The 15,787-nt window shown below is 42.3% G+C and overlaps 1 protein-coding gene across 8 annotated transcripts in view; it reads left to right on the top strand.

Moving 5' to 3' along the window:
• The window catches only part of UNC5D (unc-5 netrin receptor D), a 543,854-nt gene that overhangs the window by 496,057 nt on the left and 32,010 nt on the right, over positions 1-15,787 (top strand). For all 8 annotated transcript variants that reach the window (XM_027070311.2, XM_027070293.2, XM_053216628.1 and 5 more), the window contains 2 exons: positions 6,513-6,681; positions 8,338-8,565. In XM_027070311.2, the coding sequence (XP_026926112.1) occupies positions 6,513-6,681; positions 8,338-8,565 (397 nt within the window). The remainder of the gene's footprint in view (positions 1-6,512; positions 6,682-8,337; positions 8,566-15,787) is intronic.

The following is a 15,787-nucleotide window of genomic DNA, read 5'->3' as shown; positions in this document are numbered from 1 at the left end:
CAGCTGCCAAGCCCCCACTGTGTGAGGTGTAGCTCTGGCTATTTTCTCAAGATCTACACAACTTTTCTCAAACGTTCATGCCAGGGCTACCTTGCATGTGAGGAAGAAAGGAAAAAGCGTTGGTTCCTGGGCCCTGTCCCAGAAATATGGAATTGAACTCTTAATTGCTGGTGTCCACAAGTATAATTTTAAATAGCTTCCCAAATATTTATGGACCACTTTATAGTTTCAGGACCATTTAAACATCTTCAAGGAATCTACTGTGATAAAGAGAATATTTTGCTTAACTTCTCTCTTTTTCCCCTGTTCTGCTCCTCGCCCCCTATTCTCCCTTTCCAAAAGTCTTTTCTTAAATGGCAGTTATGGAAAAAAAATCCTCAGGTGACCTGGCTGGGGTTGAGTGATGAGCCACGCTGGCTTTCAGAGGCCCATTTCTGTAGGAGATTCTATGATGTTATTTTCCTGGGGCTCATCTGAAAGGTCTGGTCAGAGCTGGAGAATAAGACAGGTGTCTAATTCAAAACAACAGAAATAAGAAACCCAAACCCTGTGATTTTCATCCACAGCAATGTTAACATTCAGGTCAATATAGGAGGATTTTAATGAAAAGAGAGAGAATAATAGTTAACAGTGTGTACCTTCTTGGGTAGGAAACTTAGGAAGCGGGAGCTACGTTGTTTTCTGAGCTCTAATTTTAAGACTAAGTACAGCTTCCATCTATCTGCCCTTTATGTCTATTCCATTAAAATATGATTTAATTATGTATCGACCCAGGGTCTGGCATAGTAAAACTATCATTACTCTCCTGCCTGCATTCCTGAGTGATACTCTGGGTAAAGGTGATCAAACCTACATTAATCTATAATATAGACCATAAGGAGGAAAGGTGGGAACCGTAATTACCAAGCACAGCATGGCAGACAACAATGAAAATCTCATCTCGAAATCTGGAGCTGGTTGTTTCCCTTGAAGAGAGTGACGCATTCCCAGCCCAGAATCGGGTCAAGTCATGTTGAGAGCAAAAGCAAAATGTGCACAGATCCACCTCCAGACCTGCAGTGGTTAGCAGCTGCCACCTCGGAGCCGCCCTTGTTCAGCGCGACCTTCGTGGCCAGTGGTGTGCAGGTGGGCGCTGCCGAATGACAGTCACTACGTGGCTGGCTGGTGTGGCCAGCGTGGCCAAGCTTGGACCAGCTTTGCACTGCCAGCAGCAGCCACCCCTCACCTTCCAGCACACGTTTATGAAGTCAGTGACCCCGCTGATTTCATTATAAGAAGTCTAGAAAAATTTTCCCTGGGCCCCTATCTCCATTCATTCATTCATTCATTCTAAAAAAAAACCTACTTTTGACACAACTTCAAACTTAAAGAAAGGTTGCAAGAATAATACCACTTCCAACCATCCCATACCCATATTCACCAGTGTTGACATCTTACCAGTTGGCTGTATTCTGCTCTCTTCTCTCCATATGTGTACTTGTGTGCATATATGCACAGAATACATATCTACAAACACACAAGTATATGTATGTATTCTTGTAACCGTTATGAACAAGATGTCCTTTGATCCCTGGGTACTTAATTGTATATATCCGAAAAAGGAATTATCTCGCATAACCGCAGCACAATTTTCAAAATCAGGAAGTTAACAGTGAGACAATTCTATGATCTAGCCCACCAACCTTACTCAGATTTCGCCTGTTATCTGAATAACGTCCTTTATATCTACCGTCATGTGCCTTTTAGTCTCCTGTAATGTGGAGCAGTTCCTAAGTCTGTCTCTATTTTATGACATGGACAGTTTTAATTTAAGAGTGCAGAGCAGTTCTTTTGCACAATGTCCCTCAATTGGGGCTTGTCTGATTCATAGTTTCCTGTGGCTAGACTCTGATTATGTGTTATTGGCAGGAATGTTACAGACGGATGCTAAGTTCTTTTCACTGTGTCATATCGGGAGTGATATTCTCTGTCCGTCCATCCCTTCGCTGCCAATGTTGACTTTGATAACTTTGGGTAGGTGCTGTCCATCAAGGTTTTGCGCTGTAAAGTAGTATTTTACCCTTTGTGATTAGTAAGTACGAATAAGTACTCAGTACTAAGTACGTACTTACTAGGTAAGTACTAAGTGGGAAGATACTTTCAAACCCTATGAAGAGTTCTTTATTACTTTCCAAGTGTTCACCAAGTAGGTTAACATCCATTCATAATTCTTGACTGAATCAAGTATTAATGTGGTTGGTTACCAAATGACTTCCAACATTTATTAGCTGGCTTTCTGTTGCATAGGACAGTTTTCCCTCATTCATTCATATCCATCGATCTCATGAGTTACATTATTCAGTGGGTTACAATCCTATACTACCATTATTTACTTTAATACTCAAAATGTTCCAATTTGGGGCCAGTAGGAACCACTTCAAGCTGGCTCCTCCATTCTTCTCAAGAAATATTTCTGAGTGCTTACAAGTGGCATTATAGACAATGATGAAAGGGGAAAAAAAAAAAAATCCCTGGCCTCATAGAGCTTACATTCTTGTTTGCGGGAGACAAAAATAAATACATATGCAAACGGTATATTGCACTAGAGGACAGTAAGTGTTGTGGAGACAAGTGAAGACCAGCTTTGGTGTTGGGAAAGGTCAGGGAATGCCTCGCTAGAAGGCGTCATTTGAGCAAAGACCTGAAGGGCATGAGGGAGCTGGTCATGTGGCTGGAGAAAATTTCCAGACAACACCCAGCACTCCAGAACAGCAGAACAGCTGTGATTCCTGGAGGTGGGAACACGGTGGCATTTTCAGTGGGATCCTGCTGGTTGCCGAGTTGAGGACTGACTGTGGGAGGTAAGGGTGGATCCATTGCCAATGTGCCTTAAATTCCCTTAAATAGCGCACATCTCTAAGGCCGCGAAATTTTTGTTAAAGCGTATCTCGTTATAATGACAACTTATCGACTTACTTAGCCATCTTCAAAAGCACAGTGCCTGTGAAAATACGACTCTTAAGGAGGAAGGAAAGGTGGGCATTCAGGGTTGGAGAAGCAGAAAATCTCCACCCGCTGAGCACATATTAGGTGATTTTTAGTTTTATTATTATTATTTTTTTTAACTCTCAACAATCTTAGGGTCCGTGTTATTTTGCACGTAAGGGAAGTGAGGCTCAGAAAGACCTGGCTTTCTCTTCTGCCACGGGGGATGTGGTCTCCAGCACAATGCTGTGAAGAGCACAGGGAGGACACAAGTGGGACCTTAGCATGTTCTTTTATTCACTTTTCTAATGTTCTCTGCAACAACTCTTCTCATGGTTTCCCTTTCTGGAACTGAAAAACAGTCGCAATGTAAGTCTGTCTTACCAGATTACTGGGCAAAATGCTCTTGTGGCCATTGGAAGCACCCTTTCCCGCCATGAGTATTTGTGGTTGGGGGCATCATCTCTGCAAAGCTGGCAGAGTTTTCCCCAGAACCCTCAGCTGCACTGTGTAAGCAGAAATTTGAATTCAACAGCCTTGTTTCCATACACTTGCCCAACAAGTCACCTGGCTACACAGTACTAGCTCTTAAATTATTGATCTTTTTATATCTGTAAGTGTTCATAAATATGCATGGCATATGGTAGGCTGGATGGATGGATGCGTGGGTAGGCGGGTGGATGGATGGATGCATGGGTGGGTGGATGTGTGGGTGGATATGTGCGTGGGTGGGTGGGTGGATGGATGGATGGATGGGTGGGTCAAACACAAGGAAAAAGACAAGTAGCAAAAGTCGAACAGAACCAGACTTTCCCATGTACACTAGAGCGTGTGATGCACCACGGTGATTCATATGATGGCTTTGAAGTCACTGCTGTTATCATTAGCTCACAGCAATTTTAGAAACCTGTGTTGCTTTTTTTTTTTTTTTTTTTTTTGCTTAGCAAGAGCATGGACACTTCCTTGTCATAGGTACTATGGGAAAACTGCAATGCCATCCATACTGTCCTTATGAATCTTTATTTTGCTCAGACCCAGTTAAAGGCTTCTCTCCCCCAGACTTCTGTCCTCAAATGTCCTAAGTCTGTATCCATGACTACACTTGGACTCCATCCCCCCCCCCCCACCATCTTTACTTGGGATGTCACAAGAGCCAGCAATTGGACCAGAAATCTGCTAGCGGTTACAGGGAAGGGAAGTGCATCTGGTCACAGAGGGCAGGAGCCCATGTGGAGTCAGAAATTTCTGGTGTATTTTGCAGCTCCACCACTTTGAAGACTTCTCTGTGACTTTATGCTGTGAACACCTGCCTCCACAGGTGTGTGAAGAGCTTTAATTAATATTGGTTAAATCTCCCTGATTGCCATAGGTAGAAGATGGCAGAAAGGGATAAATGATTATTAATCTTGGGGAAGAAAAACGGTGAGATTTAAGTTTTGCTCCTTCCCCAGAGACCTACACCCACAGACACTGTTTTCATGGTAGGAGGATTAGATATAAATCTTGATTTACTTCCTTTGCACTTGTGGAAATGCCCAGTGCCTGTTTAATGCAAAGCTCCTGTTCCCTGCTCTGCCGAAGACTCGCCGTGCTCTGCCTCTGATTCCTAATGCTGTTTAAGTTGTTACGGAGAGGAGCCTTGCTATTCACGAGTGTGAGAGTTCATCTAATTAGCTGATTTCAGTTCATTTGGCATTAAATAATTCCCCAAATTCCCATATGTTTGAACAATATGTTCAACAAGGGGGATGATTCTCTGAAAGCAATTAAATCGTTCTTTTAGGAGAGCTTGTCATCGGTCACTCATAAGCATCCCTGCCTTTCCTGCCTGTGATGAATGCAAACAGCAATTACACGGAAAGCGCTTAACCTTCTCTAATGGCCGCTGGCAGGCATCCACATGCAGGCTGCTGCTTCTGGCGGCTTGTAGCTCGCGCTGGAATTTTACATTCCTCCCCCCCCCCCCCCCGGAACCTCAAGTATATCGTTCTAGGCTGTTCAGAGAGCGTTTGTTCTTGCTAATACACTACTTTCCAACCCCGCCCGCCTTGCTTGCCTGCTCTGCTTAAAGGTGAATGCAGACATATTTTCAGTGCACCTGTACCCCTGGTTGTACGGGAGGAACTGTCCACTTTGGACTACGGTTGCCTACGTGGAAGACTGAATGTTTTAAGTCTGTCTTCAGGGCTTCCTGGAGAAGGAAGGGGATAGTGTATTCACATTCAGGTCTGTTTTAGATAGAAGATGCTCCCACCCACTTATTCACCTGGACTTCTTTTGCAGAGCACATTAGGAATCGTAAGCTATAGGATGGCCGTTCCTATCTTGAGAGAGAACAAGCCGTGTCAACTAAAGCAATTCAGAAATTAATAACATGTTAGATATACTCCTAGAAAAACTGTGTGTTTATACAAGATCGTGGAAAAGGGGGTATCTTTTAGTGCTAAATTCCATCTTCTATCTTGCTCAAGGGGTTGCTTTTTTGATGAGGGATGACATATTTAAATGCCCTTCCTAAGTCGGGTAAGAGAAAACTTCAGTAATAAATAACACCAATCCTAGCTCTCATGTAGCATTGTCCATCTGAGAGTCTTAAATTGCTTTGTTGTCTATATTCTGTAACACTGTATTCTTACAAGTGAAAAATACAGCCCTCTCCCCAGGAAAAAAAAAAAAGTCAGCTTGTTCAAAAACACATAAGCAGTTGGGGGAAGAATGAGCAGACTTTGGGGTTCTTCGCATCATTTGGGGGCAGAGATTAAAACCAAAAGACAGGAAAATGAAAGAAACATTCAATGAGGTGATATCATTTCCCTTTAGTTAAATTTCCCTTTCTTTTACTTGTTTCATGACTATTCCCACTGTCAATAATTCACAGTCCAGAAAAATCTGAACACTAGGTTTAGATGGAATGACTTTGACTTTAGAACTAAAATAGGAAAGAATTGAAAGATATACATTTATGTATTTGGTGGCGCACATTTGTAACTGTCTCCTGCGCGATCACTCTATAACCTGTGTGTTTATGCATTGGCAGAAAACAAAGGTTTTCGAAAGCAGAAGTGACACACTCAATCTGGGCATATTTGACGCATTGCTTTGTTCCCTAATAAGTTGTTTTATCACTTACTAGCATTAAAAATATTTGTAGATTGTGTTGTTGGGAGAAAGGGATCAGTCGTTCCTATAAAGCTCTCGGCTTCGGTCGTTGACAACGTCATCAACAAGAATAAGAATTCAGCAGCCGGCATGTGGCATACCAACCAGGTGTTCGCTGTATTCTATTCTGCCTGTATTTCTGAAGAAGCACTTCTCATTTCGTCACAACCTAGATTTGAAACCTAAGCTAAACTCGGTCCATGTGCTTGAGTGGTTCAGAATAAATGGCTGTTGCCCAGACCAGCCATGTGCATGTAAGGTGCCATCCAGGAGAGAATCCTGGGAAACAGTTTTGCTCAACCTGAAGAAAACCCCAGTCTGTAACTAACTTCTCATTGAAACGTACCCCCTTCTTTACATGCTTCTTGTATCCTTTCCCAACCATCAAGCCTCCAGTCGGATGGATCTGAGGTGCTCCTGAGTCCTGAAGTCACCTGTGGCCCCCCAGACATGACCGTCACCACACCCTTTGCATTGACCATACCACACTGTGCCGACGTCAGTTCTGAGCACTGGAATATCCATTTAAAGAAGAGGACGCAGCAGGGCAAGTGGGAGGTGAGACCCTATTCTTCCTTTATAAAAAATGGGATTTGGTTTTCACCTATGGAATAGATTTAACCTTATGTTCTCTTAACACGAGTCTGCTGTGAAATCTGTAAGCATTTTCTTGTTTTTTCAAAGGGTTGATGGTGTGTGTTTTACAACATCCTCAAGGTACTGGCTAGTGTTTTTCCATGATAATGGAAAAGAGGAGGAAGGGAGGATCTGGGGCTTTTCTGTTTGGTTTTAGAATACATCACTCGTATGTATTTACTCACACAGGCATGTTACCTTTATGTGCCCATCCTTGGTCCATAAAACCGTTACTCCTGTCCTTCCTCCCAGACCATGTCCCTGTCTGAATTGACTTTCCCTGTCATCACTGTGGAGACAGAGAGGAGGCTCAGGGCACACAGGTGGTGTTCATAAAAGAAACTTCTGTCTGACTTTACCATCATAGGGATTATAACATGTTGAAATGTTCAGCAACACAGTAGTTGGCTAACTGTATTTTGATGCATTAATGAATGCACCGAAAATTATTGAGTGTCTGTCTCCCTGTGGATATGAGTACATTTGAAAGAGATACAGCACAAGGAGAGAACAGAAGAGAGGGGCAAGAAAACGAGAAAGCATGTGAGGAAGGTAACAACAAGAGACGGACACAACAGAGATTGCAGTGGAATTGCTATTTTTATGTGAAACCTCTGATTTATTTGATAGGGATTCCTTTTCTGTCTGTCTGAAGTCAGTTTGCATGAAAGCAGGTGAATTATCTTGCTGGAACACAGTGACCTGCTCCCGCTAGCCTTGGGATCTTACCTCCCAGGAGGTGCTCCCAGCAAAAGGAGTAAAAGGAAAATCTTGTTTCTTTAGGAGAAGAAAATTCCCAGTTGCTGCAAATGGATTACATTTACCCTGCCCAGCTATCTCTGAACTGGCCTGTACTCTTTGCTGAAAATGCATTCTGCTATTTATTCGGTCCTGGTACAACCAGGGGCACATTTCCCGGGCATGATAGCCCATGGGCTATTTATTCCATGGGCTTCATAAAGGGGCCAGATTTTGCTCTTTTTTCCATTATGTTTGGCTTTGCCTTGATTTTTACCATTTCAGTTTTTCTGTTGAGCACTTCCTCACAAGCTTTTCATCCAGATGGTGTTATATTTATGCTCTCCCCAACCAGTCACACACACCAAAGTTCTTATCAAGGACGGGGAAGTATTCTAGCCCATCTTATTGAAACCGTTTATTTAATGGTCCCTCACAAATGAATCCGGTAGAAAGAGGATAAAATATTTGAGAGAAAGGGAGTATTACCTTCACGATATTGGAAGAGATCTTCAGAAATAGACCTTTTTCAAAACAAAGTTTGCTTTCAACTGTTACAGATTTTCATAAATTGGGCACTGAACAAATCACTGAAAAAAGGAGAACTTTGGAAATGAAGTTTGTTGTAACCTATAGAATTTCAATTAACTTAATATAACTCACGTAAGTTCCCTACATCAGCAGTTACAGTGTATTTTGATAGAAAAAGAGCATTCAACATCAAGAAAAACAGGACAGTAAAAATATTCTTAAAAAAAATCATGTATGTCCATGCAAAGTCATTGTTAAATCACATATTCTTTCCAGGCTGAGAGAATTTAAAACACCTTTTCCCAACAGGAAGTGATGTCAGTGGAGGATGAATCCACATCCTGTTATTGCCTTTTGGACCCCTTTGCATGTCACGTGCTCCTGGACAGCTTTGGGACCTACGCCCTCACTGGAGAACCAATCACAGACTGTGCCGTGAAGCAACTCAAGGTGGCGGTTTTTGGCTGCATGTCCTGTAACTCTTTGGATTACAACTTGAGAGTCTACTGTGTGGACAATACCCCTTGGGCATTTCAGGTCAGCCTTTTCTCTAGAATTCTTTTTTTCTTTTAATTTTTTTTTAATGTCTATTCATTTTTGAGAGACAGAGAGAAAGAGACAGAGCATGAGCAGGGAAGGAGCAGAGAGAGAGAGAGAGACAGAATCTGAAGCAGGCTCCAGGCTCAGAGCTGTCAGCACAGAGCCCGACGTGGGGCTCGAACTCAGGAAATGAGAGATCATGACTCAAGCAGAAGTCAGATGCTCAACCGACTGAGTCACCCAGGCACCCCTACAATTCTTCTTTTGGTGTCATGAAAGCCTGAGGTCTCCCAAAGATCGGTATCAATAGAGAATTCTGTTGCTGAGGGTCTGCAAAATGAAGCCACCTCACTGGCTTGGTGGGGATACCCATCTTGAAGCAAGAGTTGCGTTACTATACGTCTAACAATGCTGAGTTCCAAGGACATGAGGTAGCTGGCACTCAAGAAGAGACAAGGGTTAAATAAACACATATAGAGAACCTCATGTGCTGAATGATAAACTGACTACAGGAGTAATCAGAATTCAGAAAACAGAGATTCCAGGGTATGTGGGTGGCTCAGTCAGTTAAGCGTCTGACTTGGGCTCAGGTCATGATCTCATGGTGTGTGAATGTGTGCCCTGCATTGGGTTCTCTGTTGACAGCTCAGGGCCTGGAGTCTGCTTCTGATCCTGTGTCTCCTTCTCCCTCTGCCCCTCCCCGACTCGTTCTCCCACTATCTCTCCATCTCAAAAATAAATAAATATGTTTAAAAAAGAACAGAAAAGAAAACAGAGACCCCATTGCAATAGAGATATTGGAGAACATCTCTGAGAGCCCTTAGTCAACCTTCATGAATGGGTGTGACTTAGTAGCAAAACAGAAAGGGCCACCATGTCAAGAAAGTAGAATGGCATGAGCCCCAGGAACAGTAAGAGTTACTTGATGTGCAGAAGGCTGAGAAAATCGCTTAAACCACCTAAAAGTTGTAGTTAGGGAACAACAATTATAAATCATACCTATCAGCAGGCAGTCATATTATATCCTGAATACACAATCTATTAATAATTAGGGCTACTAGGGCAGAGATAGTTCAAGGTTCCTTTCCATTTTGGGTACTTTCAATCACATAAAATTCATTTTAAATTAGCTACTCGCGAAGAGTGCGAGGTTATTAATAGCAAGGATAATGCAGGAGTGCCTATGTAAGCTTTGCCCATATATAAATAGCCTAGCTCTCCTGACACACCTCATCCCAGATCCCTGCTATTCCATTCCTGGATCGTTAAGTCCATTATGCAGAGCATTTCCTCAGTAACTAGCTTTTAAGACACTGAACTGGAAAACTCATGTTTACCAATAGAAGAGCTACAACGACCTGAATCCTGAGCATAAGCCAGTAAAGGTGACACAGTGCCACCTGTGTTCCTGAACCTTCCCTGACTATCTCTTAAGTAGCACAGGGCATTTTTGAAAGGCACACTTAGGGGCTCCTGGGTGGCTTAGTCAGTTAGCACCTGACTTCAGCCCAGGTCGTGATCTTGCATTTTGTGAGTTCAAGCCCTACATCAGGCTCTGTGCTGACAGCTCAGAGCCTGGAGCCTGCTTCTGATTCTGTGTCTCCCTTTCTCTCTGCCCCTCCCCTGCTTGTGTGCTCTCGCTTGTTCGCTCGCTCTCTCCAAAATAAACATTAAAAAAATTTGTTTTAAAAAGGCACACTTAATATATGGCTGCATAAAAGGGCCTTTTGTCAGAGGGGTGCCATTTTGTAGAGGAAAGAACTTCAGTGTAAGTAGTTAAATCTCATCGTATGATAGCTATTTGATAATCTTCATCTTCTCTTGCCACCCCTAATAAGAACATTTTTCGAAAATAAAATACTTAACAGATGTTTGGCAATCAAAAACAAAGAGTGAGGGGCTCCTGGGTGGCTCCGTCGGTTAAGTATCCGACACTTGGTTTCAGCTCAGGTCATGATCTCCCAGTTCATCAGTTCGAGCTTCGCACTGGGGTCTGTGCTGATAGCTTGGAACCTGCTCAGGATTCTCTCTTTCCTTCTCTCTCTGCTCCTCCCTTTCTCTTTCTCTCTCTCTCTCTCTCTCTCGCTCGCTCAAAATAAATAAATACATAAAGAAACATTAACAATTAAAAAGAAAAAAAAGAATGTGGGGCACCTGGATGGCTCAGTCAGTTAAGCATCCTACTCTTGATTTCGCCTCAGTTCATGATCTCATGGTTGAGCCCCATGTCAGGCTCAGAGCTGGGAGTGGAACCTGCTTGAGATTCTCCCTCTTTCTGCCCCTCCCCTGCTCACACCCTCTCCATCAAAACACAAAACAAAACAAAGAATGAACTGAGACCCTTGCTACCACTGAATAGTTGTAAAATGCATCATGACCCAAGTTTGATGTTTAGTAATTCAGCTGGATTTTGAAGGCTGAGTAAACTAAAGGGAACATGGGGTGCCTTGGAGCGTTTCCAGCCCCCAGGCTCATAGGGGTAACCTACTGCCAACCAGTGTGCCCGTGAGGACCCATGCATCACATCGGCCTTGGACGTCAGCCCTCATAACCAGTTTGGTCTTGCTTTGAATAATGCTCATGTATATTATATACCAGTGAGTTAGACATTTGCCTAAAGAAAAAAACTAAGTGACTTTCAGATCGTCTATTTTCATTCCTGGTGACTGCTACCAGATTCTACAACAGCTCAACTGTTCACAGATGACTGTGAACTTCAGTGGAAGTCACGAAAATGAGGCCCTAAACACAGCTTTTCAAACCACTATCCTTTCCTATGGGTAATATACAACTTCTTCATCAATGGTGGGGAAAATGGCGTTCTGCATCTAAATTGAATCCAAATATCTTTATGTCATCACTTAGGGATACTTTTTAAAGCACGTTAATTTTGCTTTAGAGAGATGTTTTCCAGTAGAAATTCTTTTGACCCCACTTGTCATCATCTATTTACCTCCAGTGATTCTCTTTCCTATTATGTCAAATAAAGCTGATTTTAAAGTTGGCTTTGGTTGTACTTGTTATTGACAGGATGTATGTGACAGCTGTCATGAGCAGCAAAGGCCATGCTTCCCCCTGGGGTTGTGAGAGAGTGTCAGCCTTGGTTGAATAACTCTTCTGGCCCACAGAAAGATTAAAACGTAACTTGTAGCTTTTGGAACACAGTCATTTACTCTGCAGCCTTAGTGTCTGGGTTTTCTGTTTCTGAAAGCATCTGGCTTTCTGGATTCTTCCCTTACCAGGTAAACATGTTCGAGACCTTCTACACAGGTTCATTTAAAGCACCTTAATATCCCAGATCATCTGTGTCACATTTTTCATGGCATCATCTGTGGCATTTAATTGGAGGAGAAAATTCTATAGTTACTAAGCCATTAAAACCATTCCATTTTAGGAAAGCCTTAGCAACAGTTTACTTTTTGAACCTCTAGCAGACTTCACACGTTGATATTAGTTCCCCCAACTTACGTGGTGTGAGCTGAATATACTAGATACAGTGATGATTCATGGTCTGTAACTCTGATGGAACCCTGACTTCTTAATCAAAAGTAATGTCATTTTTCCAGAAGTAATTCTGCCGCAATTGCCTATTCTGGAATTAGCCTCCGTTATCACTGTGATAAAAATGTTTTGTTGTGATTTGGAAATAGATACAAGGTTGGTCGCGATCGTTGCTATATTTATTTCAGTGCATCTTTCGTATCTCAAAGAAAGAACACCTGTGGGCCCAACTAGGACTGTCCTCCTCACCAAGAAAGAAGCCTGGTTGAAGATCACAGGGACATCTTTCATTCATAGCTCACTGGGAAGTTACGTCCAACAAAATACTGAAAATTTCCCCCCTCACTGGAACCCTTGGAAGGAAGACAGTTTCCAGACCCAAGTCTTCTGTCCTCTTAGAACCAAGCAAGGGTCTGGCAGCGTTATGGTCCCACCAAACAGTATTCCTTCAGAAGATTTTAGTACTCAGACATGTTGTCCCTTTCCAAGACACGCCCTTGTCCCCTAACCCTCCTGCAGGCCTGCTATGCTGGCTTCTCCTTTGCTCCCGGGCTATATCATCTGAACAATAGTACCAGTTTCTCTGAATGTGAAAAACAAAATACCTCATACAACTCAGTAAGGCATAATTTAGTTTCAGGTTTTGGAAGATCTGTTTTGATAAATACATTTACAGCTATCTCTAGGAAATTAAATCGGTTCAGATATGTTTCTGTTGTGTTGTGTTTTGTTTTGTTTTAATAAAAATCTGCCCTAAGGTGAGAGGAGAGTAAGAGAACAAGCAATGACTTCTGTCCTTCCTGCCCCAATGTTTCTGCGATGATTAGAGCTGCCATTTTATATGTGTGTGTTTGACATCGCCCCCTTTCAAACCAAGGGTTGAGGAATGATGGCATATTTACGAAGCAGCGACATTTTACGACCTAGGTTTTTGTTATCGTGTTTTATCTCTTTCCCTCTCCCTCACCACACACGTATGCACACACAGCTCAAACAAACCTTGACACAGGGAAAGCAAGGAATTAAGCACTTGCCCCATCTTAGACAGAAAAAAGGAAAAACGACTCGTTTTCTTCTCCACTGCTCCCAGCTCTCCTATTCAGTACCTCTCGGTACTCATTACTTACTTGGCATTAATGTGGATTTAGAATCTAATTTCAAAGGATTTCCTCCAGATGTAGTTCTTATGTTTATCAATAATGCAACCTTGGGAAATATTGTTCATGTAAAGCATTTAAAGGAAAACACCACAGCGACACAATTTCTGTGTGTGTGTGTGTGTGTGTGCACATGCTTAAGTTCAAACAGTTTTGTCTCATAAATATGTAAATTCAGCCTGCCTGTTTTAGTATCCCTGAAGCACACCTGAATATTGCTGCCTGTCTCATTAAATCAACATAAAGAGCTCACTGAGGCACACAGCCCAGGTTTCTCCTGGCCACAACTCCGGGAACTGGATAACTAACAGCCCCCAGTGTGAAATGAGGAGGCAGACAGACTAGAACCAGCACCAACCCTCGCCTTTGGGTACACTTTATAGACAAGAAACTGGCCAGAACCTATTTTCGAGTTTAATTAATGCAGATATCAATTTAACAATAGAACCAGAGATTTACCATAAGGTCCTTGCCATATAGGAAGCAGAGAGAAAAAAATCAAATGAGGATCACGCCTCACACTCAGGGTAATATATCCACTGAATGAATGACTCACAACCCGCTCAGCAGAACTGTTTGTATCACTGATTCTCAAACTTATCTGGGCATCAGAATCATCTTTAAAAATACAGAGGTCAAGGCCCGGCCCCGAGGGGACTGCAATAGGCTGTGGGCGAAACTGAGAACTCTGTGCTAAGTATAATTTATTATATTTGGGGAGTGTTTTAAAACGTTTACTCAGGAGTTTATTTCTTTAACTCTGAAGCCAGTTGTGCCTTGAAAAATAGATAAATATGATGATTAGTTCATTATTGGGCTTCTTCGTCTTAATAACTGCTTGTTTTGTTACAGAAGAACTATAATTGCTTATTATTCTCTGCAAAATCGTGAGACCCCATCAGTTGTAGGTAGTTGGTTCAATGGGTGGAGAGGAAAGCAAGCTAAAAACAGCAAAAATAAATCATGGTTGTATTTAAATTAGGGGCCCTAAAGCAGAAATTTTTAAAAGGTACCATTTTCCTCTGTGATAATTATAAGTAGACATCTATTAAATTTCTAATGTTCTCCATTCTGCATTTCAAGGAATGCTTAGACAGTATATGTAACAGTAGTGCAAATACAGACAAACTTATGTTATCTTTATATATATCTTGCACCATTGAAAAATTATCTATGGGGGCCCCTGGGTGGCTCAGTCGGTTAAGCGGCTGACTTCAGCTCAGGTCATGATCTCACCGTTGGTGAGTTCGAGCCCCATGTTAGGCTGTGTGTTGACAGCTCAGAGCCTGGAGCCTGCTTCCGATTCTGTGTCTCCCTCTCTCTCTGTCCCTTCCCTGCTCATGCTCTCTGTCTCCCCCTCAAAAATAAACTCTCTCAAAAATAAATAAACAGTAGAAAAATTATTTATGGGATAGAGTTCATAATAGTCTGACCTTCACATGACTCTAAAAAAAAAAAAAAATTGAGCATAGCATAGAAAAAGGCAGGGAAATGTAGAAGAAATACTGGACCGTAGTCAGGTTGCCCTGTTTTAGTCTTAGCTCTGTCACTAACCCTATAGCTTTAGGAAGATGGCTGTCTTTGGGACTGGGAGTGGGCTCCATATTTTCATCTGTACATAAGGTACATGGTGATTTAAAACCAAAGTCCTCTTCTACTGTGATGAGGCCGTGTAGTTTCCAAATGTGAAAACAGCCTAGCTCTCCACTAAGGAATGTATGACCTTGCACAAGGCCCTTCATCTTCTAACCTCAGTTTACTTCTCTGTACATGCAGGCAAGTTAGATTTTTAAAGGAAAGGGGTATGTTTCCTTTAAACTAGGATCTCTAATAGAGATCCTAGTCAAATATGCTTTGGGGAGTCCACACTGTTGTTACTCTGTGGCTTTAATGTGGTTTTAATAAGCACACTTCTTATTCATGATTGTTTCTAACCTCACGCTAGAATTTGCAGAAAAGAGGTTAACATACGGTCACATGCTAACTATTTTGCTTGGCCATGAATAAGCCCAGCTAAGGAGTAGAAGCCTAAAGAAAATAAGTAACTTGCCCAAGATCACATGGAGAATTGATTGGAATCGTGTGCCTCCACGTTCAGTTTATAAGACTCATACTCCTCACAGTGTATGTAGTCTCAGAAGATTCTTATGCTCCTTAAAATCTGAATATCAATGATCTACAATAAACTACAAAGCCCTTAGCACAGCAAGCGAGAATTCATGATTTGGTCACTGCCCTACATTTGCATCATCTCCAGCCACTTGCTGTCTACCCTAATCTATCCCATCTCTGTCTCATCTCCGTCCTTTTGGGCCTATCCTGCTCACTGCCCGGAGTGCACACCCCCTTCCTTTTTCTATAGCTTGCTCTGTATTTACTTCCAGGCTCAGCTTGAATATCACTTCTTCTGTTGATTTCCCAGTTCCTTTCCTGGCCTGTCCTCCCATTTGACAAGGCTATACCCTCTGCCTTCCCTTAACCTCCAAGGCATCCCTGTATTTGTAAGAGTCAGATACTATATCATAATCCGACGGCTGCTATTCTGTCACTAGACTGTGAGC

The sequence above is a fragment of the Acinonyx jubatus genome, chromosome B1, assembly GCF_027475565.1.
Source record: "Acinonyx jubatus isolate Ajub_Pintada_27869175 chromosome B1, VMU_Ajub_asm_v1.0, whole genome shotgun sequence".
Lineage (NCBI taxonomy): Eukaryota > Metazoa > Chordata > Mammalia > Carnivora > Felidae > Acinonyx > Acinonyx jubatus.
Note: the sequence above shows the minus strand (reverse complement) of the source record. Positions and strands in the feature narration are given on the sequence as shown.